The sequence below is a fragment of the Neodiprion pinetum genome, chromosome 7 (assembly GCF_021155775.2).
Source record: "Neodiprion pinetum isolate iyNeoPine1 chromosome 7, iyNeoPine1.2, whole genome shotgun sequence".
In the NCBI taxonomy this organism is placed as follows: domain Eukaryota; kingdom Metazoa; phylum Arthropoda; class Insecta; order Hymenoptera; family Diprionidae; genus Neodiprion; species Neodiprion pinetum.
Window position 1 is genome coordinate 15,001,262 of NC_060238.1, and position 27,228 is coordinate 15,028,489.

The 27,228-nt window shown below is 41.5% G+C and overlaps 1 protein-coding gene across 1 annotated transcript in view; it reads right to left on the reverse strand.

Moving 5' to 3' along the window:
- Positions 1-27,228, reverse strand: part of LOC124223693 (coiled-coil domain-containing protein 142) — a 752,117-nt gene that overhangs the window by 303,122 nt on the left and 421,767 nt on the right. The window contains exon 8 of the mRNA XM_069137953.1: positions 13,998-14,114. Coding sequence (XP_068994054.1) covers positions 13,998-14,114 — 117 coding nt within the window. The remainder of the gene's footprint in view (positions 1-13,997; positions 14,115-27,228) is intronic.

Consider the following 27,228-nt stretch of genomic DNA (forward strand, 5'->3'; position numbering starts at 1 on the left):
AAGACCGCAAGAAACAAAGTGGGATCAGCGGGGCGTTCAAATCAGAATCCAGAGAAGAATAGTAGAAACCCACAGCGACAGACCCAATGACGCATACTGTTAAAAGTAGCACGGATAACTGGGGTGGGACCGAAAAAAGAGGTCAAGACCTACGCCTTGTTGGACGAAGGATCTACACTCACATTAATCGACGAAGATATTGCGATAGAGATTGGAGAAGAAGGTCCGTGGATCCCATTAGCAATTAGCGGTGTAAAAGACATGCCCAAGCAACGGATTATAACAATAAAGCTGTGGACATGAAAATACGACCCAAGCAACGAGGCCCTACATATCACATTGATACGACGCATACAGTTCGTGATCTCAAACTACCATATCAAACGATCTCTGAAGATCATATCAAGGAATACGTACATACAAGAGGCTTGGGAATCAACACCCTCAGAGAGGTCCACCCAACGATACTCCTAGGACAGGATAATTGGGACTTGATTGTCTCGCGAGAGATTCGTGAAGGCAAACGTAAGGCCTCAGTAGCCTCACGAAACAATCTCGGGTGGATTATTCGCGGTCACATGCCAACCAGAACGCTAAGAATGATGAAACAGAACATATTATCGACCCAAACTGATAAGACGATAATCAAAGACACGTCCGTTAACAGCCAGGGAGAGCAAGGATTAATACGAATGGTCCGAGCTTACTTTCAGCTGGATTCAATCGGCATAATCCAGCGAGGTCACAAAAACCTACAGGATGATCGGGCCAAGATGGTACTCGAAGAATATACCCGACTGGTTGGAACTCGTTGGGAGACAGGACTACTTTGGAAACAAGATGACACGGAACTTTCAAATAATCGTGAATCTACGTTAAAACGTTTTGGAAGTTGAGGAAAACGAATGAATCGAGATCCAAAGTACCGTGCGTTATACAGCCGGGAAATGATACATTTTAAAGAAAGCGGTTACGCTGAAAAAATAGACGGGAGAACAGGTTTGGTATTTGCCACACTTCGGAGTTACAAACCCGAACAAACCGAATAAATTACACCTGGTATTCGACGCCGCTGCGAGAACGCGGGGAGTATCACTTAATGATAAATTACTTTTCGGTCCTGACATGTTGACATCACTATTAGGGGTACTGATGCGATTCCGCCGAAAGGTAGTTGCATTTATTGGAGATATCCGGGAGATGTTCCTACAAGTAAAATTAAGCCCGACAGATCGCCACGCTCAACGCTTCCTGTGGTGTGATAGTGTTACGCCCCGACGTACCGCCTTGGCGTACTTTTTTTAAAATTCCATTTCATTTCATTTCTTTAATTTCTTCAGTGCACAGATATGATTTCATCAAAATCTCATATTCTAATAACGGCGAGTTCCACCCCTCCTGGCAAAAGTCACGTAGAGACCAACAATGATCCCTAGTATAAGGTTCGACTTTCTTCTATTTTACTGGTACCAAGAACGAAGATAAGGGACTGCTGAATTAGCATCAGTAGCGCTCAGTCTGGAAATATCCCTCTTTTTAAGTTGAAACTATAACCAATAACTAGGATAAACCACTTGAAAAGGGTACACATAAACATCTACACACTACAGTCTCCTTACATCGTGCATGCAGAGAAGAAATTCTTACTCATAAACCACTACCTTTGGAAACACCAAATTAAAATAGATTACTTATTAGGATGTATGAATGAATGTGTGAACATTGTATGTATATATCTCTTGTTCATATTTTAAATGTGTCACCGACGAGATTGAGAATCATCGGAACACCGTCGAAGAGCATGAAGTAACGCTGACCATGTGGATTTGGGCGCCAGGAGGTCGCCCTCGCACCTCATTGGCTAATTACCGTTGTAACTTATTACAACTGCAGCTCCTTGGACCCTCGGGCCCAAGAAGCCGCGTCTTTCGTCTGTCAAGTCGCGAGGTGCGTCGACGTCAACCCGTATTAGCCCTTCTTAGCAATAGTAGCGTTCGGAAAATCTTAGTTGTGACCGGCCTAAAGTCTCACGCTAATTCGTCAAATTCGAGCATTCAGTTATTCTGTTAGCTGCAAAAGACTCACTATCTTCTACGTTTCCGTCTTTTCTGTGCTTTACTAAATCTCATCATTTCGAGAATAGACATTTTTATGCCATTCCATTTTCCGTAATTAAATTGAGTTTGGCCCTGATTCAACCGAATCAGGTAATTTTAAATGCTAATAATAATAACGACATTAGCGTTTTTAATAAATAATCTTTGGAATCATCTTTAACATATATCAAAATCAGCAAATTGACACTTTCAATTATAGCTTTCGATAGTAAGATATCATTCTAAATCTACAAAGACTAAGTGACCGACGTTCAACATCGTTCTATTCATCTACTCTTCCGAACTTGAGGTGAGGCTCCTGGTCCAGAATTCTGCTGACGTATATCGACACGATCCGACGGCTCTCAATCTCGTCGACCGATTCACCTAAAGATAAGTCAATCCGAGTGTTAATCTTCGAAATTGAACGAATTCTTGTTTCACCTTTATAATCAAAATTTACTTCAGCAATATTCATTTAAAATCAAGTCTAGAATTGGTGGCTAGCTTCACTACCCCCAATTAAATCATACTTACTGTTTCCAAGATTTAACCAACAAGAATTAACAACAGGATATATAATTGATTTAAGATAATATAAAAAGAGAGATACAATATCGAATAATCACGACCAGTTAGTTATAACCATCGTTCAGAGTAGATGTTCCTGGTATCAAATAATAATATCCTTTAAAATAGAATAACAGATAATTTGCCAAAACCCGCAAACGGTCAAATTGAGTGATTCTGCAGCTTCTTTGCATTTGAATATAAATTCGTCCGTCGGCGTGGATCGTTATATAAACTCAAACGCTTTATAAATTGTTACTTTCGGCTTTTATGTCATTATCACCATTCATTGTTATCAGACATTTCAATCACCAAATCATACAGAATATACTTCATCTTCTACCAGTTAAATCATATTGAACCATTTATTTTGAACGACCTTTTTCCCATTTTCATTATTATAAAATTGCCTCAACAATTTAAACAAACCTCACAGACCTGTACAGGACTATAGCAACACGATCCTACAAATTACCGGCTTATCGAAAGGTAGGTCTTTCTTAGTTTTAATATTTATTCATTTTCGTTACATGGGAGCTTGATTATTCAATTAATCATCAACTACCACCGCTCAGTACACTCTCACCCCCACGTAACAATAGCGCTGCGCGAACGGAACTAGAGGAGTATTGTATGACTTTAATGATCTTTGGAGTGACTCCGTCACCTTGCTCAATAAATATACGTCAAGAACCGAAATGCGTTGGAGTTTGAAGAAGACTTCCCCAAAGCTGTAAACGCAATTCTCCACAAACATTATACGGTCGATTATCTGGATTCTGCCGACACGGAGGATGAGGCCATCGAACTGATTAAACAAGTATCAGAGATTCACAAAAGAGGTGGGTTTGAGATTCGTGGTTGGGTTAGCAACAGCTGACGGGTTTTAGAAAATGTAACGAATCCTACAGTGAGTTTCGCTGAAATCACGTTGTCCTTGGAAGATCAAGGGATAGAAAGAACCCTAGGACTGGAATGGAAATCGACAAGAGATACATTCATGTTCGACGTAAGTTTGAAAAAGATGTTTGAGGACATTAGAAAAGGAAAAAAAAGACCAACGAAGAGGCAAATGCTGCGTGTCATTATGTCCATATTCGATCCACACGGATTTATAGCACCCTATACAGTTAGAAACAAAATACTGCTACAAAATTTCTGGCGCAGCGGAATCATTTGGGATCACCGGTTAGCAGATAAAGAGTTCATCCAATGGCGCAATTGGTTGACCGATCTGCAGCTGCTCGCAAGTCTGTCCGTACCCCGATGCTATCTCAACGGGTTATAAGAGCTCGGGAAAGTAAAGTCGCACACATTTTGTGATGCGAGCGAACAAGCGTACACAGCGGTGTCGTATTGAAGGTTTTGCGACTCACACGGTCGGATTAAAGTAGCGTTCATCGCTAGTAAAAATAGAGTAGCCCCACTGCAACCGCAGTTAATCCCCAGAATGGAACTGCAGGCCGCGTTATTAACGAATCGATTAGCTGTAACGTTGTCAAAAGAACACGAATTCATCGTCGACAAACGAGTATTCTGGACAGACTCACGTATGGTGTTGTTATGGATACAGTCAGACCCGAGAATATATAAAACATTCGTGTCCCATCGACTTGGGGAAATAGATGAGTTGACCCAACGAGCTGAGTGGCGATGGCGACCAACAAAAGAGAATCCGGCGAACGATGCAACCCGAGATTCAAGAAATGTGGTCACGCAACAGAGCCGGTGGTTCAGGGACCGAAATTCCTAAATTGCCCTGTGAAACAGTGGCCAGGAGGCCGAGAAACACCAATAGAGGGGAAATTTGAGTCAACAAAAGAAAAAAGAACACAGTTCGTTGGCGCCTTGAGGATCCAGGAACCACTCCCACTACGACATATTACAAGGTTTTCTTCGTGGAAGCGATTGATTCGTAGCACGGCATGGGCGTTGTTTTTCATTGATAAAAGCAGACAAATTCCAAATGTAGGACTTACCAAAGTGTACACCAACCAGGCGGAACGACTGTGGATACGCCAAACACAACAAGACGTCTTTATTGCGGAACTACGAGAGTTGCGGACGTTGAAGTCTGTGGGTCACAACAGCCGACTCCGAAAATTAACACCAACTCTAGACAAGGACGGGATAATCCAACTAAGGGGGAGAATCACACAGGCCGAAGGCGTGAACGAGTTGGCCAAATCATCAATGATATTAGACGGCAAACATCCGTTTACCAAACTATTGGTCACCCACAGACATCAACTCGCCAATCACGGAAGTACCGAAAAGGTAGTAAATGAATTAGGCCAGAAGTACTGGATACTGAAACTATGCCCGACAGTGAGATCAGTAGCTAGTCACTATCAGATTTGCAGGATACGAGAGTTCAAACCTCAACCACTTATGATGGGCGACTTACCAGCAGCCCGCGTGACCCATCATTACAGACCATTCACGTGTTGTAGAATTGACTATTTCGGCCCCATGCAAGTGACTATCGGTAGACGCAAGGAAAAGCGCTGGATTGTACTTTTTACCTCATGACGACGCGAGCAATCCACCTCGAGATCGCAGCTTCATTAACCACAGACTCTACAACCACCGCGTTAAGACGTATGGCCGCACGCCGAGGATACCCGTCGAAAATTTTTTCCGATAATGGGACAAACTTAAGAGGAGCAGACAATGAACTGCGTAGGGCAATGGAAGAAATAAACACAGACGATCAACGGGAATTCACCACGAGCCACAACATGGAATAGCATTTTATACCACCAATGACACCACACGTGGGTGGTAGCTGGGAGCGGCTAGTCCGGAGTGTGAAATCGGCTTTAGCGGTGACATTGAAAGAACGGTCCCCACGCGATAAGACGTTGGCGGCACTGATGGCAGAAGCTGAACATACAGTCAACAGTCGGCCGCTGACGCACGTGTCCGTCAATCCCGAAGACCAGGAAGCGCTCACTCCGAACTATTTCCTTATTAGGACATCGTTTGGGTTTTCAATGCCAGGTAAATTCAGTAATGACGACCTATGCCCAAGAAAACAATGGAGGATTGCTCAGCGATTGGCAGATCAGTTTTGGAGTAGATGGGTAAAAAAGTACCTGCCGACGTTGTTGCCTATACAAAAATGCCACCAAAGTACGTACAAACTAAAAGTCGGTGATCTAGTCATCGTGATGGACAGTACTCTTCCGCGAAATACGCGGCCAAGAGGAAAAATAGTTAAAACTTATCCTAGAAGAGATGGTCATGTTCGAGTAGTGGACCTAAAAACACGCAACGGCATCCTGAAAAGACCAGCCGTTAAGTTCATTAAATTGGTGACAGCAGTGAATAGTGCCGAGGAATCCATCCCCGCACCAGGAAGGAGTATGTCACCATCTAAGTGAAAATAAAGTGAATAATTTCGATTAAGGGGAGATATACACCTAGAAAATTGAAAAAATCGATTTTTTTTTTTTTACATTTTCTGAAAGTTTAAGGTCCTTAGAATATTTGGTGAAAATCGCAAATTAATTCTTCGAAAAATAAGGCAGTTATAACCGAGAACTGGAAACGTTAGATTTCTTTTGTGATAGAATTGTACAGTGCTCCCCCCCTAAGAAGGTCGAATTCGTCGTCGGCAACAAGCTTTAGATGCAATGGGAATTCCGTCGACTGTAGAAGACCTACACTATGGGCCTGGTATTGATGATTCCATGTAAGTTTAAAATTTCATGATTTTTTAATTCCTAAAATTTCAAACGTGTTTTTCTCAAAACTACGTTTTCCAAAGCGGTACCCAAAATTTCTCAAAAACCAATGTACCGATTGCTTTGAAATTTTTTGTGGTCATTCTATATAATATTACCTAGTATTTGTCATAGGATTTTTTTTTTTCGTTACTTACTCTTCATTTTATAGCCAAAGTAATTACACGTTTAAGGCCCGAAAATCGTTACCTATATTCAAATGGCCGCCATTTTGTTAAAAACCAATAATTTTGAAATCGGCTATGACAAGTACTAGATTATAGTATCTTATTTAATAATCTTTTTTTTTTTTTTTTTTCAGATGATTTTTGAAGATACGCCAGTGGGTACCGTGTGCGCCGATTTTTTCAAGGACCTCCAAGAATCCTACGATATCCTTGTATCTTTTTGATATTTGTACATAAAAAAAATTTGACATATATTTGAATGTATGTACTTTTAGATAATGAAAACTCTCATCTAAAATAAATGATTACTTTTCTTTGAAACATTTTTAAAATAGAACCTTTTTTTACGGCTTCTAGGTGTATATCTCCCCTTAATGTGTTTAAAACGATGTCAGATCTCTATGTTTACGTTAATGGTAATACAAATAAAAATGTTCAGTTGAAATAAACAATGAAAAATACTTCGTCACGGTATCTGTACGTAGAGATGCGGCTTGAACTGCGTGAGAGGCATGTAAGAGTAATGGATCTCGTATTATCCATCGTTGTATGGTGTGGATTGAACGATCCCAACATGAAGGCTCTCGAAATTGCACGCTAGAATTAGACAAAGAGGGAAAGAGGTGTCGGTCAATCGCCCAGCCTACTATATTCTACCGGCCTAAGCAGGGTCCATACTATGCGTCGATGATAATATCAGTCAAAACCTTTTTCGATTGGCCACTGGAGTCGGGCGCTGCAATCGGGTGGGAACGGCGCGAGTAGGGGTAGCACGCTGGCTTTCAGAATTCTCACTCGCTCGCCAGACATGGTGGAGACAAGAAGCGCTCGGAGCAGTTCAGTAGATATTGACCTCTAAGCAGTCACGGCATGAGGGCGGAAGTCCGTCGATTTAAAGTCGGACGCCAATGGGCGTTGGTACACGTGAAAAAGCCTCTGATTCCATTCGGCGTGGACACTGAGGTGTCCATGTGTTCGAGTCGGGATCCCAGCGTCTGACTTTTGAATGGATTACATGGATCGTATTGACTATCACTTTGGGTTATCGGAATCTCAGAAAGAAATAATAGATAGTTCCAGTGACTTAGAATCACGTAGTTTGAGGCATTGCGGTCTATTAGGACGACTGCATTCAACATGTGTGTACGCCAGATTGTGAAGCGTCATTCATCGCAGAATGAATAAAAGAGTATTTGAACAAGACCAAAGATATCCTTAATCGTAACCACGGCACTCTAAAACTATGAACCGTGCTAAGTCGGTGACAAGAGAAGTCCTTAGTGACCTGACTCTTTGTGGAAGCGTTACCGTCAATCGTGTCCCGGTCAGAATCCGGGACAACTATCTTTAAATTTAACAACACCAACTACATTCCAACTTATGGTTTACCTATGGGCTCGCCGCTTTCCCCAATCTTGTCCGATCTTATGATGGATGATTTAGAAAAATTCTGTATCAAAAAATTGGATTTCACTCTCGCATTTTATTTTAGATATGTGGACGATATAATTACAGCTGCACCCACTAACAAGACTGAAACTCTTCCTGAAGTTTTTAACAGTTTCCACCCTAGGTTACAATTCACCATTTGTTGCCGACGCTGTCAGGGACTCTAATCAGGGGAAGGGGTATACTGGTTATTCAAATGATAAAATCGAAAGCATTGATTTCTGGCCAGAAGAGTTTATTGATCTCATTTCGTTAATGACTCTAGTTCTTCGATAATCTCAACGATATATACATGAATACACCAATCGACCATTTCGTCAATCCGCGTCACTTTATTTCGAGACCGACACACCCTCAGTTTTCCCGAAACAAGCCGTTTTCAGCACGTTCAACCTCAGGGAAGCCACCGACGATAATCTCCACCGACCGACCGAAGGGTGGGCTGAAGCGTGGTGTGGCCCTGTATCGACCTTCACGCTCAGCCGGCATCTCGCGAGGACAGAAATCCACCCTGGCCGCGGCTCGAAAGCCTTCCCAGGGGGAAACCATCTCTTTGCGATGGCCAGCCTCGGAGACCCCTCGGGTGACCTGCTACCGACCGACCGAGGCGTGGGCTTGAAGCGTGGTGTGGCCCTGTATCGACCTTCACGCTTAGCCGCTATCTCGCGAGGACTGACATCCACCCTGGCCGCGGCTCGGAAGCCTTCCCAGGGGGAAACCATCTCTTTGAGGAGGCCAGCCTCGGAGACCTCTCGGTTGACCGGCTACCGACTACCCGACGATGGACAAACCGTGATAATGCTTCTATTCTCGATTACTGTTTGCCCAAACGCCCCAAACAAAGGCTCTCACCGAAAGGCACTCGCCTAACGCCCGTGCCCAAACGCCTTCGCCCTAGCTCCCTCGCACTTGCGTGCTCGTATACTCGTTAGTTTATGATCCCTGTGCAACGCGACAGTCGCCAGCCCTCCTCAATGCCTACCCTGTTGTTATTGTCGCTCAAAAGCTCTGCCGCCGGTCCGCCCAACTCTGACGACGCTCCGACAACAACTGAAACTCTCATGGACTCACGCGAATGGCACTCACAGAGGACCCGCCCTCTGGTGGTCGATTGGTACAATCGAGGTGCGACAAATTCTCACCATCACAACCATAATATTACTACCGTTCAGTCTCGGCAACTGTTCTCGCCCCCGATGCGACCAGCACGCTCGCCAACATCATTGAACCTGAAATCAACGGTCAAATCAGTTTTTAGACCTACCAATGATCAACGATAATCAGCTCATCAAAACTGATTGGTACCACAAATCCACGTAGTCATAAAGGTATTTAAAATATCGTTCGCGCCACCCATTGCTGGCCTTTTTGGGTCGTTAAATAGAATTTTCGCTGGATATAACATGAAATTTGTAGGCAGCCAAGTGGGCAACTACATACTAGAATCAATGAGCAGAAACGAAACATTCACGGCCTAAATGAAAATTACACTGCTTTAACCAGACACTCCGTTGAAATAGATCATGTTTTTAATGATGAACCAGCTAGCATCTTAGCCGTGGAACCGATGTATTAGAAACTCCTTCTTCTGGAGATGTGTAATGTTGTTGCACATCCTCTTGCAGTTAATTTACGTCATGATATTGAACATCTTAGTAATATCTATACGTCGGTAATAAATCGTTCTTAGTTCCTAAGAACATCTCTACTCAATCATCAAAACTGCCTAGTTTCGCTTCTATGTTCTGTAACGCTAAATTCTGTTACCCTTAGATGAGGACTTACCATTGACACTTTGGCACAATTCTCCACTCATTCTGAACACTAAACTATAAGAAAATTGATCACGTTGAGCGCCAAACGCTTCGGCATCGAATTTCAAACAACAATACTAAACAAGAAAAACAATACGAAACAATACGGAAAATAACTAGAGAACCAGTTGTACGGCTCACTAGGTTCAGGTACTCACACGAACTGGTAGAGTGGCGGTATTCAAGGCATCTAACAATAATCAAAGGACTAAAGAAAATAAAAAAATGAAGAATAAACTGAAGTCAGGCAAAATTAAGAGGTCAATCAATCGTATATTGTCGGTTTGGTTTACACATTCAAATCAGTTAAGTTAGATAGCAACGATAGCGGTAGCTATTAAATCAGACAATAATAGTTCACAGAAATTTTGATAGAATAGAATTAAACGGTAATTTTGGAACGAGAGACGATAGCTAACAGTGGAAAATGAGCGTAGGTCTAGAGATGCGATATAATGCAAGAATTTACTTAAAACTACACGTCACTGGGCGAAGTGACCTTACCCAAGTTGCAAATGACGCTACGCGGATTATTGTTCTGTTAATTAAAAACGAGGGTAACAACTTTATTGCAATTGATAGAAAACAAAACAGCGATAGCTCAGGAGATAAAAACGGAAGAATAAGACGAATTTACCATAAATTCACAGGCTCACAAAAAAAAAAAAAAATTGGTCTGCACCTTTGACCGGACCTACTTATTTTCATGTATTTTAAGGCGTTGAACCCGAATCTGAGGTCAGTTTTGCCCGTACACCCTCAAAATTTTGAGTCAATTGCAAAAAACCATAAGAATCACCAAAAATTTGCAGTTTTGGTGAGAACAAAAGTTATGGAACTATAGACCAAGTATGATCCTTATGTCTTTTGGTCCACTGAATCCAAATCTGAAGTTTATTCAACTATAAGACATTTAAAATCTAAGTTAATTGCATAAAAAAAACCTGGAAATTGCGAAAAATAGCAAAAAATTGAAGGTTAGAAGCTTATGCCACAAAATTTTTTGGGAAATAAAAAGAGTGAAAATCACGGAAATGTAGTTAAAGAGTTGTTCAACAATTACTATACTATGTGTTGTTTAATGAATTTTAAATTGCATTTCTTACATTCTCACCTTCAACACTTTCCTGAAAATCTTGGCGACTGCAGTGAAGAGCAAGGCGAAAGATTCCACCAAGATATGAATGAAATGGAGAGTCGATATCAAGGAAAGTGGAATGTTAATATGATGGCAGATCATTGCTGGACACTGAAGAGAGATGTACCCGATAGAAACAGAAAGCGAAAAAGAAACCCTTTGCGTAGGTCATTCGAAGAAAACAGGGTTCGACACATGCAAAGAACAGCTTGAAATCAGAAAGGTCGTTCCTTATCTTCGTATGGTTTTTGAAAAGATTTTTTGATAGAAATAAATTTAATTAAGTTCAATCAATTTTTTTCATCACTATATGTGCAATTTTCCGCATTAACTTAATTTCTTTGAGGGCTAATGGATCAAATAAACTTCAAATTTATATTTATTTACTAATTGTTAAAATTTAAAATTAATAAAGAATTACAAGACTGGAAAGCCATCAAAATCTAAAAAATAAATTTAAATTTATACTCCGCGAATCAAATAACGTAACATGTATTTTGTTTTGATTTAAAAAATGATTTTCATCACAACATCAATTTTTTGAAATTTTCAGAGATCTTTTTGCTACTTTCCGCAATTTTCAGGGGTTTTTTTGCAATTTACTTCGATTTTAAATGGAATATGGTTGAATAAACTTGAGATTTCGATTCAGCGGATCAAAATACATGAAAATCATACTTGGTCTATAGTTCAATAAATTGTTTTTTTACCAAAACTGCTAATATTTGGCGATTTTTATGGTTTTTTGCAATTTACTCAAAATTTTGAGGGTGTACGGGCAAAATTGATTTCAGATTCAGATTCAGCGCGTCAAAATACATAAAGATAGGTAGGTTCGGTCAAAGGTGCAAACCACTTTTTTTTTTTTGTGGGCCGGTGTTATCGATCTACAAAGTCAAATGGAAAGTTAAGTTTCATTAACAAACATATTTCCTTTTGACACATTCTTGAGCAATAGTGTAAAATATTGTAATCAAAAGCGAATGAATTTTCATCTCTGCAATCAAAGATCTATATGTACTATAAAATAGCGTTTCAGAGCCGTCCGTCACAAGGGCACATAACTAGAGGAAAACTCCGAAAAACGCGTCCCTGGCGGAGTACTCCAACCGAACTCCATACAAAATAGGCAATAACTACTAGTATCTAACTCTTTCTTTGTAAATTCTATAATTTCGCGCTCCGGCGAAAGCAAACAAGATACTAGAACGACGATTCCGACCACCGAGGGATCCTAGAGGTATGTGGACAGAAAAGGCTCATAGGTCAATGCAGGAAAAACGAAAGTTATGAGACGCAGGGCGGGCGAGCTAGGAAAAGGAAAGTATTCTGGAACTGGCAAGGCAGAGACATAGAAGAGGCGGAGAGATATACTTACCTAGGATATTTCATTAGGTCTAACGGCGATCAGAACTATCACGTTACGGAAAGAGTTAAAAAAGGGACAAGGATAATGGCACAGGTGTGGAGCATAGGGAAACGGAAATTTGGGAAAGATTCGGGTAGAAGAATTTGGTTGTTCGACGACCTAGTTTGGCCAGTGATTAGTTACGGGATGGAAATTTGGGGATGGAAAAAAAAGGAAGGTAGTCGAAAGAACGCAGGAAAGATATTTGAGGTGGGTTCTAGAGGTATCCCGAAGGGTCGCTGGACACATGGTGAGAGAGAAGCTACAAAGAAAAGAATGGAAAAAGGTAGAGAAAGGGAACTTGCGGGGATATGAAGAATGGGTATGAGGAGGAGGGCAAGGTCAGATAGAGGTTTGGTGGGGTGGGAAGCAGAGAGGAAAGATTTCCTTAAAGGCAGAGGATGGGGTTTAGGAGAGGTAAAAAGGAAATGGGAAGAAGGGAAAATGAGGGGGAAGAAGTGAGTAAGGATAGAGACGAAGAGACAAGAAAAGGAGAGATGAAAAAGAATTTCAGATTCGGGTAACAACAGGGAGTATAAGTTTATAGAAGGAAAGGGCGTGTCAGGGTATTTAAAAAAAGGGCTGAGTGAGGAGAGATGGAGCAGGGTTGCGAGATATGGACTTGGAGATGGAATACGGGGAGGTGGATATTGGAAAAAGGACAAAAATAGGGTATGTAGAATTTGTGGGCTAGGAAAGGAGACGTGGGAACACGTGTGGGAGTTTTGTCCGGGGTTAGGTATAGAAACAGGCTGACAGGAGGTGAGGCTAGTCGTCATAGGAGAGGAGGGACAAGGGAAAAGATGGTTGAAGGAAATAGAAAGGTTAAAAGGGGACTCAAGAGATGGATAAGGAAATGTAAATATAGAAAGAAAAGAAAAAAAAAAATATGCAACGGAAACGGAAGTCCTAGCGTGTGGATGGATGAGTTGCCGAATGAGAGTGAGAGAGAGAAAAGGGCGGTTTTCTTTTTTTTTAAGTTTTCTTTTCCCGCTGGCGAATGGCAGAATGTTACCTTGAAAGTGAGATACAGTAGGTTAAGAGCAGACTTAAGGAATTTGTAAGTGGAATAGGGGTCCGCAGCTGAACCCCTATCTTTGGGAAATACAGGCATAATAATAATAATTACCACCGCTCTTTCGTGTCTTATCCTCACGTAACACCATTTTGCTCACCGTTTCTGATCAGTAGTCATCACAGATAAAAGATGTATTGATGTTTTCATGTGTTAATAAATGAATTTAAGAAGAGGCACTTTTACGCAAATACTGGTCGTAAAAACGAAAATGTTGATATTACGAAGCACAACTGTTCAAAAACTATTCAGATCGCGAGAAAAACTTGAATTTAAATCTTTTATTTCATCTAAATTTTTTATTTTGTAACTAACATAAGTTGGGTACAACCACCGAATAACATAAACGCCACGATGTAAACATAAGAAATATACAAACTGATCCAATCCATATCGACCAAGTAATGTGTATACAAAAATTCCATGTACTAACGACTTTCCAGAATAAATAAATTACTAGTTTCATTACGATTAAAGCGTACGTGACTAGTGTAGACGCAGCAGAGCAAAAAATTATATTTTAATACAGACCTTAAGTAACTTGGCGTTCGCGGTCACCTCAGATGCAATTTTCGCTCTCAATTTAGTACACACGTACACTTGCACGCTTATAGATGCGGATGCTAAGGCATTTGTATGATCAGCCAGCTGCAACAGATGGATTGCGGTTCAAAATGTCAGTGTACAATGTAATCATCAAATTTAATATTCAGCGAATATGCACGAAAAGTGGATCTTTGTGAAAACCAATTACACCAATAAGAAAAAAGGACTCAGGGTTAATTCTCATTAATTTGTCTAGACTACCACAGCCAGATTCTAAGTGACTTTACTTTTTTTATAGAAAGATTAATAATTCCTAATCAAATACCGTCATTTGAATGTTAGACATTGTTACGTTCTGGGAAAACCGTTGTGAGAAATCTTTTCTTCACTGCGTGATTTTCGACTTCAGTTTGATTTACAAACCTTATGGTGTTTAGGTTTCGGTAAAATTCTTCGTGCAGAAGTCCAAATTGGTTCTGCAATTAATTTAATTCTATTTTCTTTTGATGTGTGAAGTGATTCTTTTTTGCATCTGTCTAGTTCGAAAAGGATCTTCAATAGTGAAATATCTAGAAGAGACACCTGATTAGTTTTTAGCTACGTTAGTGCAAGACGATTGGTCTTATAAAGTGATCACTAACAGAAACACATGTGCCACGGTCGTTGTGATCGATTATTTGATTGACCGCAATTGATATAAAAATCACATGAAAGCTGAACTTCAGTGACCCACTTTTGAGGTGATATTAAAGTCGCGTTGTATACCTTGAAATCGCAGTGAACCAAAACTCCTACACCGCTGCAGCGACCAAAGTAAAACTTGGGCAATTAATGCTTCATTTTGGAGAAAAGTGGAACGGCTTTTGACGTTTTTGAAAATTTTGAAAAATTTTTTACAGATCGGTTATCACTCGAAGATATTGGAAAACTTTTCACAGTTCCAATGACTAGATGGAATGATCCGGTATAATGCTACTCAGCGCTGATGAAACACACATTTTGTGCCTGTCCCATACGATTTGACGGTGAAATGACGAAATGGCAGCTATTCTAGTTTTTCATTACGAGGAACACCGGTATCTCATTTTGGCCACATGTTGTACCGACATTACACGCATGCATTGCGTCTCTTACTCTTGCATCAAAGATATAGCGGGGCAGCGCTAGTTATATCTTCTGTTATTGTCTGGTATTGTTCGTGCTGCCACCAACAAATTACATGGCAACTGAGTGTGAACTGAATCCGTGACTTCGAAATTTTCTGACCATAATTGTTCCTGCATCACTTTCTGTAACTCACATGAATTGCCTGTATTTTTTCGGAACTTGGAAAAGACCCGAACCAAATCGAAATCGTGATTGAAGTAACTAGAGATTATTAGTCTCACACTGCGGTTATTTATTCTATGAGAACGAGAACAGAAATAATACGAATAATTACTCGCAGATCGCAAATGGCATAACGCAACTGAACTGACACATAACATAAAATATAAATATACGAAGGATTGATAAATTCCAACATTGGGATCGAAATTACAAGCTTATGCATACTCGTTTCGTATACTCGCTATCGACTTTTGAGAAATCCAAAAATAATTCAAATAATCGATCGTAAATCGTAGCCAACATAACCTCCCTCGACTGACAGCTAGCAAAACATAAATCTCACGTCGGGTGCGGCATAACCTGACCTCACCGACTCAACCACACATTTGAATATGAGTGGGATAAAAAAAAATCGTTTTTGACATCGAAATAACGCCAAGCTCGTTATTATTACTCGATTCATTCTTTGCTTCTGATTTTTCAAAAAAAGGAAAAATTGATTTGAATAATGGGTAGCAGATAATGAAAGTAAAAGGTGGTTTGGCGCACAAGAGATATGAGAAATAGAGTTTGTGAACCAAGGAGAGAGGGGAGCTCACTGAGACCAAGTTATCTTTGCTTAACACACATCATTAAACAATGGTAACATTGACACACTATTTCTTCTCTCTACTTCCATTTCGATATTACACTTTCGGCTGACTTCCGTACTCTATTCTTACCATAGAGATATTAAGATAGAGGCGCTGAAGCAGTGCTCAAAGCGTCCTGGAAATAGAAAGAGATGACAAGTTTCGCAGCCGTGTCTGTTCCTGTCGCGCTACCGTCATTAAATAGAAACAGGAACGGCTGTCTGATCTCTCTTCCTTCTCTATTCAGCGGACGTTTCCACTTACAGAAAGGCCTACCTATGCCTCGCCGAACATATCTCAATATCTTTATGATTTTTACATCTTTACGGGGGCACCACTCACGGCACTCTACCTTGTCCTGATTGGTCAGATAAATTTTGTGCCAATTTGAAAACTATCGGGCCTTAGAATTTTTCGCAAAGGATCTTCATTTTCAGATTTCAGGGCAGAATTTATCTGTCAATTGTTCTCTACGAATCATCCCAAAATTAATCGCCACCAAACTCCAGGTGGATGCCTGCAAGAATTGCGAACAGGGTCATGTTTGGCATCGAGCGCAAGGTGCCACTACAGACCTCCAATGACCAGACTTATCGGTCAGGAGCCGAACCACGCAGATTAACGTTACAGCCACTTGGATGCGTCACCAACGGATACACGAACCGTCAATTGATTGGCACAAAAATTTTCATGAAATTCTAAGGTTGCGGGCCAATTTCACATAAGTGTCGACGACACTTGTCAGCCAAGAGCTGAACCAACTTTACCGCCTATTTCGCCGCCAGCCATCAAGTTGTAGTATGTTTGTTTGAAGCACATGTCTCAACGAAGAAACGCAATATGTCTACCAAACCCGAGTAGTAGGGGATTGCCCATGGCAGACTGGTGAGTTTCAAATAAAAGGCCCGTGTGGTAACCACCACTACCAGGACGTCTCGGTACGATGGTGCCGTAGGGCGAGTAGCGAGTTGCCACACCGGAGAAATAGACTGCACGGGGAATACCAGCATAGCGAGGAGTAGGCAGCGTCTCTGTACCTTTTTAATATCATTTTATTAACAAAATTAAGTAAGATCATTATTCCGTTTAATATCATCATCTACCGACAAGATCTATTCCCGCATCGATACCGCAGTACCGTGAGGGGTACACCTTTCCCTCTCACGCGCAGCGCGAGGCAGCCAACGGAAAGCCCCTCGACATGTCGCTCAACCAACCATTAATTCAATATATGTTAACGCGGGAGAAGATGGACTACCGCCCGTCTTGCGTGTGAATCCGTCTCGCATGACCTGCTGGCCCAATTGCGATCGCCCAGAACAAGGATAGGATCACGTGACGGCAGCACGCCAAAAATCGGCCGGAATCGCGAGGAGCATTATTTGACCCGACACACTCTACGTCCAGTGCTTACTTCATATAGACGTGTTTTCACTTTGGACTAGTTTCCCTTTATCGCATCTCTAAAACCTGTTTTTCCTTCCTTTTTATCTGTTCTCCACTTTATCCTCTTTTCACGTAAGTGAGGTATTCTTCGTTATATGGTAAAGCCCGAAGTTATTTGCATCGTATGTGTGAATATATAGTGTTCTTCCTCTTCGAGCACAACTGTAAGAATGTCTGTCAGTGTGTTTACATTTTGGAATCTTACGCTTCTGATGCGAAGCTCGTAAGACAGTCAATGACCGTCTAATATTGAAATGCGGATATGCATTATCAATATTAATATTAATCACGAGGCATTTTTCATTGTTGAAACGTATAATTTTGAAAAACTGGTAAATTCGAAAAATTAACGACGGAGCCAGGAATCGAACCTGGTATCTAGCGATGCTTTACCGGAGCCTTACTCCACTAGACCACCTAGCCGCCCTGACTCTGATGTCGTTAATTCCTCTCATCACCAGTAAGTTCAAATTTGTTTTCTTGTGCTGTGATAGTATGCCTCGTGATTAATATTAATATTGAGAATGCATATCCGCATTTCAATATTAGACGGTCATTGACTGTCTTACGAGCTTCGCATCAGAAGCGTAAGATTCCAAAATGTAAACACACTTACAGACATTCTTACAGTTGTGCTCGAAGAGGAAGAACACTTTATACATTCACACATACTATCACAGCACAAGAAAACAAATTTGAACTTACTGGTGATGAGAGGAATTAACGACATCAGAGTCAGGGCGGCTAGGTGGTCTAGTGGAGTAAGGCTCCGGTAAAGCATCGCTAGATACCAGGTTCGATTCCTGGCTCCGTCGTTAATTTTTCGAATTTACCAGTTTTTCAAAATTATACGTTTCAACAATTTGCATCGTATCTTGTTTTTATCTTTTACCTTTTTTCTGATTTATCTGTTCTCGTAGCTTGTGCTGCGTGGGCCACGTGGGCTTGTCCCTTACCTTATTTCTTATCTAATACCGCAAATAACTTTGCGACTAGTTAGGTTACTTAATCGATTTGTAGTGACTGTTGCTTTCTTTCTTAATTTTGCTTCGCTTATCTAAAATCGCTAAATCGCAGCATTTTACTGTCGCTTTGCTTATGTTTTAACAGTAAATGTCTAATTACCTGCTTTATTTGAATGGCTTACCTATTGTTTTTTGCAGTGATCGGTGAATTAATTAGCTGATGAATTCTCTCAGTTTGTCTTATTCTTATTATCTCATCGTCATCTTATACTTTAATTTTAATTACCTTGTCTGTATCTTTTCTGATCTGATTATAAGTTGCCTTCGCATCGGATATCTTTGAGTAATTAATAACGTACATATATCGCGTGTGCGATCTTCCATCGCTGCGCGATATAACGCGTTGTTCTTAGAATCTAGGGTATTGCGCCATAGTGAATAACATTTGTTTCATCTATTTCTCTTCTCTATGATCGATGTCACGTAGTTTGTCCGTAGACCCTCTTGCTTGTAATATATCGCGTTATACCATCTTGCTTATAATTTCTTTTCTTAATAAGTTAAGAATATTTGTCTCTTTTCCATATCTTACTGTCAGTTCTTCCATATCTATCGCACCTATCTCAAGCTAAATACGACGTAGTTCTTTATATTTTCTGTTATAATAGTTAAGTCCTGAGTACTTTATCGAGTACCTTATTTCTTTGAATTTATGAATCTCTGTTTGATTTTGATATTATCTGATTGACTTGTAATTCTTTTTTCCTTTTATCACTACTAGTATTTCTCAACTTCTTTATTATTTATAATATTTTCTGCCTTTCCTGCAAATTATCTTGACTATTTTTCTTCACTGCAATAATACTATTCTCTCGCTACACCATTCTGCTTTCGCTTGCATTGTTGACCTGATTTATGAACCTTAGATTATGGATTGCATGCTGACCTATCTTGCCCAATTATTGTAAACCTTGCTGATTGTTATTCCGAGTGATGGTATTGTAACGTGCGGAGCGGTCTCGCACGCGACTACTTAACCCTCTACGATAGGCGTAGAGGTTTATATTTATTTTTACGTGGATAAGTAGTTGGGCGTCCTCTACAGGGCGATCCTGGGAATAGGGTTTGAGGATTTTATATTAATGTTATTAGAAACGTTGATAATGGAACCAATTTTTAATGAAATCAAATGAAGGAAAATAACAAGTGAAAATGCGAGACGAGGAAGCAGCTTACAAAATGTTCTCAACCTAGTTGTTCTCACTCGTTCAATTACTCACTTTTCGGTGGTTACAATCCAAATAGCTCACACTCTCACACGATTACACTCAATAGCAACACTCACATATGCTTATCACTACACGTCTCTAAAGGAGTTCGTGGCACGAGGTTCAAACACTTAATCTAACTTCAAAAGACTCAGATGGCGACGCGAGAAGCCTTCCCAACCGCGTATAGAATTCGCGTATTACACTCTAATCGTCGGTGACGGAAAAAGGACTTATAAACTCTACACACGGTAACTTTGAAGGAGCGGATTCCGTTGATGTGGTTTTTGAGCGGTCTCTAACGGGACTGCCTTCGCTCGCTCGTCCGACACCCCTTGGAGCGTTGGACAGTGAGCAAGGTTTTTGCTGACTTTGCAATGTGAAACAAAGGCTCGCCTCGCGATGCTCATCTTCGAAGCGCGTGATCTCGCGCTCGCCTCATCCCGGTGTTGATTACACCCGGGATCTGGCGGGCGCGGGAACGGTGACGTTGCAGCGGTCAACTGCACTGCTGCGCTTTGGTCATGCCACAAACAGGAATATAAGAGAGTTATATGATGAATTTGATAGTGAAATTAAGATTATGCTTCCTCGTCTGGTTTATATTATTTTAAGAGTAATATTTATGAAATTTTTGTAATAGTGTAGGAGCCGACGACACTAAACCTGTCATCATAGGGGTCGCAAAGCTCATACATACAATTCGTAATTTCATTCATAGAAGAACACAAAATGGTCCTGCTGCCATTTCTAGGCCTGGTGAACGCTAATTAAAAAAAATTAATTAAAAAATAATTTTTGTAGGTATCTGACATGTTAAGTCTCCCAGTACATAGGATATGACAGTTCTCGACCAAAAACATTACGTAACCAGGTGACGTAACCATGTGACGTAACCGGTTCACGTGCCCACGGCGGCTATTTTGATGGCGGCCATTTTGATGGCGGCCATTTTGATTTTTTGATGGCAGCCATTTTTGATTTTTTGATGGCGGCCATTTTGATTTTTGCTTAGTCAGACGAGCGGCCATTTAGACAGCGGCCATTTTGATTTTTGCTTAGCCGGATGAGCAGCCATTTTGATTTTTCATCGTCCGACAGTTTGATAATATGATTTTCGCTATGATGTCACCAGTATAATCAACCGATTTTGCCATCTGACGAGCAGCCATTTTGAATTTTGCTTAGTCGGATCAGCAGTCATTTTGATTTTTATCGTCAGACAGTTTGATAATGTGATTTATTTCTTGGTCGGATGAATAGCCATTTTGATTTTTCGCCGTTACCCGTAAACTTCCACGCTAACAGTTTACCCCCTCGATTTTTCGCCGTTACCCGTAAACTTTCGCGCTAATAGTTTGCCCCAGGGCGAAAAATAATATTTTCCACGTACTTCGAATACATTCTTTTGCGTTAATCGACCGGATGGTGACATCGCAATTAGATTTCGCGCTAATAGTTTGCCCCAGGCGAAAAATAATATTTTCCACGTACTTCGAATACATTCTTTTGCGTTAATCGACCGGATGGTGACATCGCAATTAGATAGACAGGGAATGTTGATGACGATCCGTAAACTTTCACGCTAATAGTTTACCCCCAGGGCGAAAATTTTACATTCGAAAAATATTAATAGAATTTATTGTAGTTATATATATGTCGGCGCAAGAAGCCGGCAGCCTCACCGCTTGACGCTCGTAACTGTCATACTGCTTTTGTTTTGATTTAGACCACACGAGTATTGTTATTAAGTTCCGATCTTTGTAATGTAGCAGGGGTGGGTAAGATACCCAACTTGAATCCTAGTCGAGAGACGAGAGAGCAGTGATAGTCAGAGGCTCGAGCGTGAATGACCGAGAGCGTCTCGAAATCCCCACACATCTACCCGCTGCTACATTCGTGTTAGTTTTTTTTGAAGAATAAAAGAAGAGAGAAAAATCTGAAATCATGAGTGACTCTCCCGATCACCCCTATCCCCCATTAATAACTCTGACATCAGAAGTGGGATCCCCACAGCCACCTCTAATCAGACGCAACCAGGTAGAGAGAAATGAAGAGAGAGACGATCAACATTGGAAGGCACTTTTGGAAATGCAAAACCGTAATATGCTAGAATTAATAAGAACTTTGAGGACTCCCGCACCGCCACCACATTCCAAGATTATACTACCCGAATTCAACTCAGATTCGGAGGGTGCTGACGCTCGAGCTTGGTGTATAACGGCTGACCTATGTAAGGAGGAACAACCATTACAAGGCAGCGCACTCATTATGGCGATGAGTCGGGCATTAAAAGGATCCGCGGCCGCCTGGATTTCGCTAATAAGTTAACCCGGTATAACCTGGTCACAATTAAGAGAAATTTTTCTCGCACGTTATGATACGGTGAAAACGCCGACCGCTACGCTCGTCCGTATCAGTAAGAGCCGCCCAAAAGAAGGGGAGTGTTTAGCAGCTTATGCGGGTAGGATTATGACGACGCTAATGTCCCGTTGGCAGTCGATGCCTGTAGAGGAAATCGCAGTGTCCATCGTAATGGCTCATTGTATGAAAATCGAGCCACAATTACAACGGGTAGCTTTCACTAATGAGTTGGGAACGCGTCAGAAGATGCAACAGGAGCTCATGGCATTTGCATATAGAAAACCGAGGGATGCCGACGTACCTGAAAAAATTCCGGTAAATGGGCCTACCAAAGCCAAGCGACCTAGGATGAATACACCCCTGAAGTGCTTCGCGTGTGGGAAGATTGGACACAGGGTCAGGGAGTGTCGCAACAAAAATAATCAAAGCCAACATCCAGGGAGGTCGCAGGAAGTCAACGACACGAAGGGATACACGCCAAAGAGGAAGTCTACGGTCACTTGCTTCAAATGCGGCGAAGTTGAGCACATCGCTCCGCGCTGTACTAATCTCAGCGCAAGTGGTAGCTCATCCCAGACGCTACGTCGTGTCGAAACATGCCATATCAAACCCGTATCTGCCCAGCTGACACAATCCGGTGAGTCGTTTCCATTTTTTTCTGATTCCGGTGCTGAGTGCTCTCTAATTGCGGAAACGGTATGAAATAAGTTCTCAGGGAGGCGAAAGCAAGCTCTGGTAACCTTACAAGGAATCGGAACAACGAATATAAACAGTACGTATCAATTGACGTCTGAGGTTGTTATCGACGGGTATGCGGTCGAGCTGACATTCCACGTACTACCAGATTTCTATTTATCCAGTAATATTTTGATTGGTCGGGACTTGCTTGCATTGGGTTTTGCAGTCGAAATTTCATCCGATGCATTTCTTCTAAAACGAAAAAAAATTGCTAATACTTGCCAAGTAGTTTCAAACATTGTGGGCTTACAGCACGTCGATACCGATATCTTGAACAAAGAAAAACTCGAACTTCTGGATATTTTGAAAGAATTCCACCAATCATTTATAGGGGGTACACCTACAGCTAAGGTGACTACGGGCGAATTGAGAATTCGACTGATAGACCCTAATCATACTGTACAGAGGCGACCTTACCGGCTTGCTCCTGACGAGCGACAAGTCGTCCGCGACAAGGTTAAAGAACTTTTGACAGCGGGCATCATCAGACCAAGTTGTTCGCGTTTCGCTAGCCCGGTACTTTTGGTCAGCAAGAAAGACGGGTCGGACCGATTATGCGTTGATTATCGCGAACTGAATAGTAATACGGTACCTGATAGATACCCACTGCCACTTATAGCCGACCAAATACAGAGGTTAACAGGTGCGAACTATTTTACAACCCTAGACATGGCCTCCGGATTTCATCAAATCCATATACACCAAGATTCCGTAGAGCGCACATCTTTCGTTACCCCGGATGGCCAATTCGAATACTTGTTTATGCCATTCGGATTACGAAATGCGCCGTCGGTTTTCCAACGCGCGATGAACAAGGCCCTCGGTGACTTAGCTAATACTTTCGCGATCTGCTATTTAGATGATATTATCATCCCTTCAAGAACAGTATCCGAAGGTATGCAGCGATTACGCACAGTTTTAGAAGCACTTACTAAGGCTGGATTCTTTCTCAAGTTATCGAAATGTTCGTTTCTGAAAATGAAAGTTAAATATCTCGGTTATGTAGTGACCTCGGGGGAAATAAGGCCAAACCCCGGCAAAATCACGGCCCTTACTCAGTTACCACCACCTGAAACGGTTACTCAACTAAGACAGTTTATCGGTCTTGCCTCCTATTTTCGTCAATTCATACCGCGTTTTTCTCAATTGACCAGCACACTCTATCGGCTAACGTCAGGTAAAGGCAAAGTCGAGTGGAAGCCACGATACGAAGAAATCCGACAAAAAATAATCTCACACTTGACTAAAGCTTCGGTACTAATGATATTCGATCCAAACTTTCCCATTGAGTTGCACACGGATGCGAGTTCGGATGGTTATGGTGCGTTTCTAATGCAAAAAGTTGAAGGCAAACCTCGCGTTGTCGCGTATTATAGTAAACTAACAACGAGCGCAGAATCTCATCATCACTCTTATGAACTGGAAACTCTGGCTGTAGTAAACGGCATCAAACATTTTCGTCACTTCCTACACGGAAGAGAGTTCACCGTCATCACCGATTGTAATTCCGTTAAAGCGTCACGTACGAATATGGATTTAACTCCACGTGCACACAGATGGTGGGCATTCCTCCAAACATTCACTTTTGATGTCATTTATCGCGAGGGTAAGCGTATGTCACACGTCGATTTTTTCTCGCGCAACCCCTTGCCAGTACAAACAGTTTTTGATAAAATACCACAAAAACAGATTAATTTTACCGAAATCTCTCACAATTGGCTCTTAGCTGAACAACAGCGTGATGATAGTATCTGTGACCTCATTTCTAAACTAGAAAATGAAGAACTCGATCCAAACACGGCTGAGACTTACGAAATTAGGGAGGGCGTGCTTTACCGTAAAGTCCAGCGAAATGGTCGCAGCAAATTTTTACCAATAGTACCTAGAGCATTACAATGGTCAGTGATAAATCATGTCCACGAGTCCCTCATGCACTTGGGTTGGCAAAAGTCTCTGGACAAAGTTTTTCAACATTACTGGTTTCCGAATGTGACTAAATACGTCCGAAAATTTGTCGAAAATTGTATCACTTGTAGAGTATCCAAATCTCACTCGGGCAAGGTACAAGAAGAACTTCACCCAATTCCGAAAGCCGCCATTGCGTGGCACACCGTACACATAGATGCGGCGGGAAAACTAAGTGGGAAAAACAACGTCAAAGAATACGCTTTTGTGGTCATCGATGCTTTCACAAAATTCGCTCTTCTTCTTCATACCGTGCGTATCGATGCTGCTAGTGCTATCAAAGCCCTTAGATCCGCGGTTGCACTGTTCGGCGCCCCGACTCGGGTGATCGCGGATCAGGGCAGATGTTTCGCAAGTAAAGATTTTAAGGATTTCTGCAACTCTCATAACATAGCCCTTCACCTGATAGCAACGGGCACTTGTCGCGCCAACGGGCAAGTCGGACGCTTTATGAGCACCATAAATGACATGCTTACATGCGTCGAGACAAGCAAAGAGAAAACTTGGCAGCAAGCGTTAGATGACGTGCAACTAGCCCTAAGTTGTACAACATCCCGCGTTACTAAAGCTAGTCCTTTAGAACTGATGATAAGTAGAGTTGCCAGACCGCTTGGGTTAATGACTCTGAGTGACGATACTGAGGAAGTTCGCTTTTCTGAGATTAAAGAGCAGGCAGCGAGGTCTATCAAATGGAATGCTCAAAAAGAAAAAGAGAGATTGATAATACCAAGGCGAAAGTTTCAAGGTTTGCTGTTGGCGATTTTGTGCTACTCGAAAATCATAAACGAAATCAAACAAAGCTAGACCCAAAATTCAAAGGACCCTTCAAAATCACCGATGTGTTAGCCGGTGACAGATATTGTTTAAAAATCTTAGACAGTAACAGAACCTACAAGTTGTGCGAGATATCGGGATAGATTTGGTCACGTGAGGCTGGCCAGGATTGCCAGTAAACGAAAATTCAAATCCGCATGTACGGAGCTGCTGAGACCAAGCGAGCCAAAAGACGATTAGTCGGTCACCAACCACCTATCCGAAAGGACCGCACCATTTCTTATATATTTCACATAAACTGATTATCCCGTTGCCGAGTAGTCTGGAGGACAGGAGATATTCGTGAACAAGAAGAAGGAACCTGGCCCACAACGAAGACCCCGGGGTTCCCAGTAGCTCTGTGTTCTTTTGTTTTGTCCCTCTTATTATTTATACATATTTATTTCGTTCTTTTTTTTTGGTTCCGCTCTTTTTAATTCTCTTTTGTGACGCCTATTGGCTCATTTTATCTTTTATAACCTTAAGCCCGGCCGTTTTTTTGTCTTTAGATTTTATTTATACATGGATCGGCCATTGTAAATTTATTTATTAATTTATTCTGTCCTTCTATTTTTTGTGCCTGCTATATCTTTTGTAACGACTATTAGCGTTCTCTTCGATTTTACAATCGGACACGCCCATGTTAGAAAGATAAGTTTACCCTTTTCTTGTTTTGTAGTGTATGTAGTTCAATAATAAATAAAACGAGGTGGCTATTTTGACTTTAGGTACGACCCGCTTACAATATCATAATTACTGATAGAAAATCATAAAGAATCATTACAAAGTACGCGCATGAGCGCTTGCGACTTATGCCCGACTGCGACGTTCCTAAAGAGCTTAATCCATGTTGTTTAGAGAGATGGCAAAAAGATATGGATCATCGACGTGGGATCCGCGAAATAGTGACGAGAACGAGTGTGATTGAAACGAAATGATGTAGAGATGTAGAGAGATGATGATTAATAGTAACCGAGAATTTTTATTGGTTTTGATGCGGCGATACAGACCGTATCGCAAGAGAACGTTACAGAGAGTAATGATTTTACAGAGCAAGAGAACTAATAGATTATACACATACATGATTTCGAGATAGTAGACAATACATGAGATACAGCTGATGGGTTTTGAGTCGCGACACGGGCAAGCGGCGAGATTTGACGCAGAGACGGCAAGTAAATATTGCACGCGAGTGTGCGTACATGTGCGAGGACGATTTTGAGTGTCGCGAGACACACATTCAACTATTCGATACCTTGCCGAAACATACCGCCCGCTTCGCTATCGGTAACGATCGCGAAATTAGATTATGCCGCCCGCCGTGCGTTATTTATTCTTAGAGTCAATGATTGTCTTGAGAGGACACTGGAAGCACACACAATTTCACGATAGGACGTTTTAACACAGAGGATTTCGTTTTAACGGTCACAACGCGAACGAGACCGTCGGTTCCCGGATGCACTTCGATCACTCTTGCGAGGGGCCACACAGATGGAGGTAGATTTTCGTTTTTTACGAGAACGATGAATCCGATTTTGATGTTCCCGTGATGAGTCTGCCATTTCGAGAGGTTTTGAAAGGACTGAAGATACTCCGTACTCCACCGTTTCCAAAAATGCTCCAGCATTTGACGCGAGTGTTGCCAATGCGATAGCCGTTGAGCTGGCACCTCGATGAGTGTCGGCTCAGGAATTGT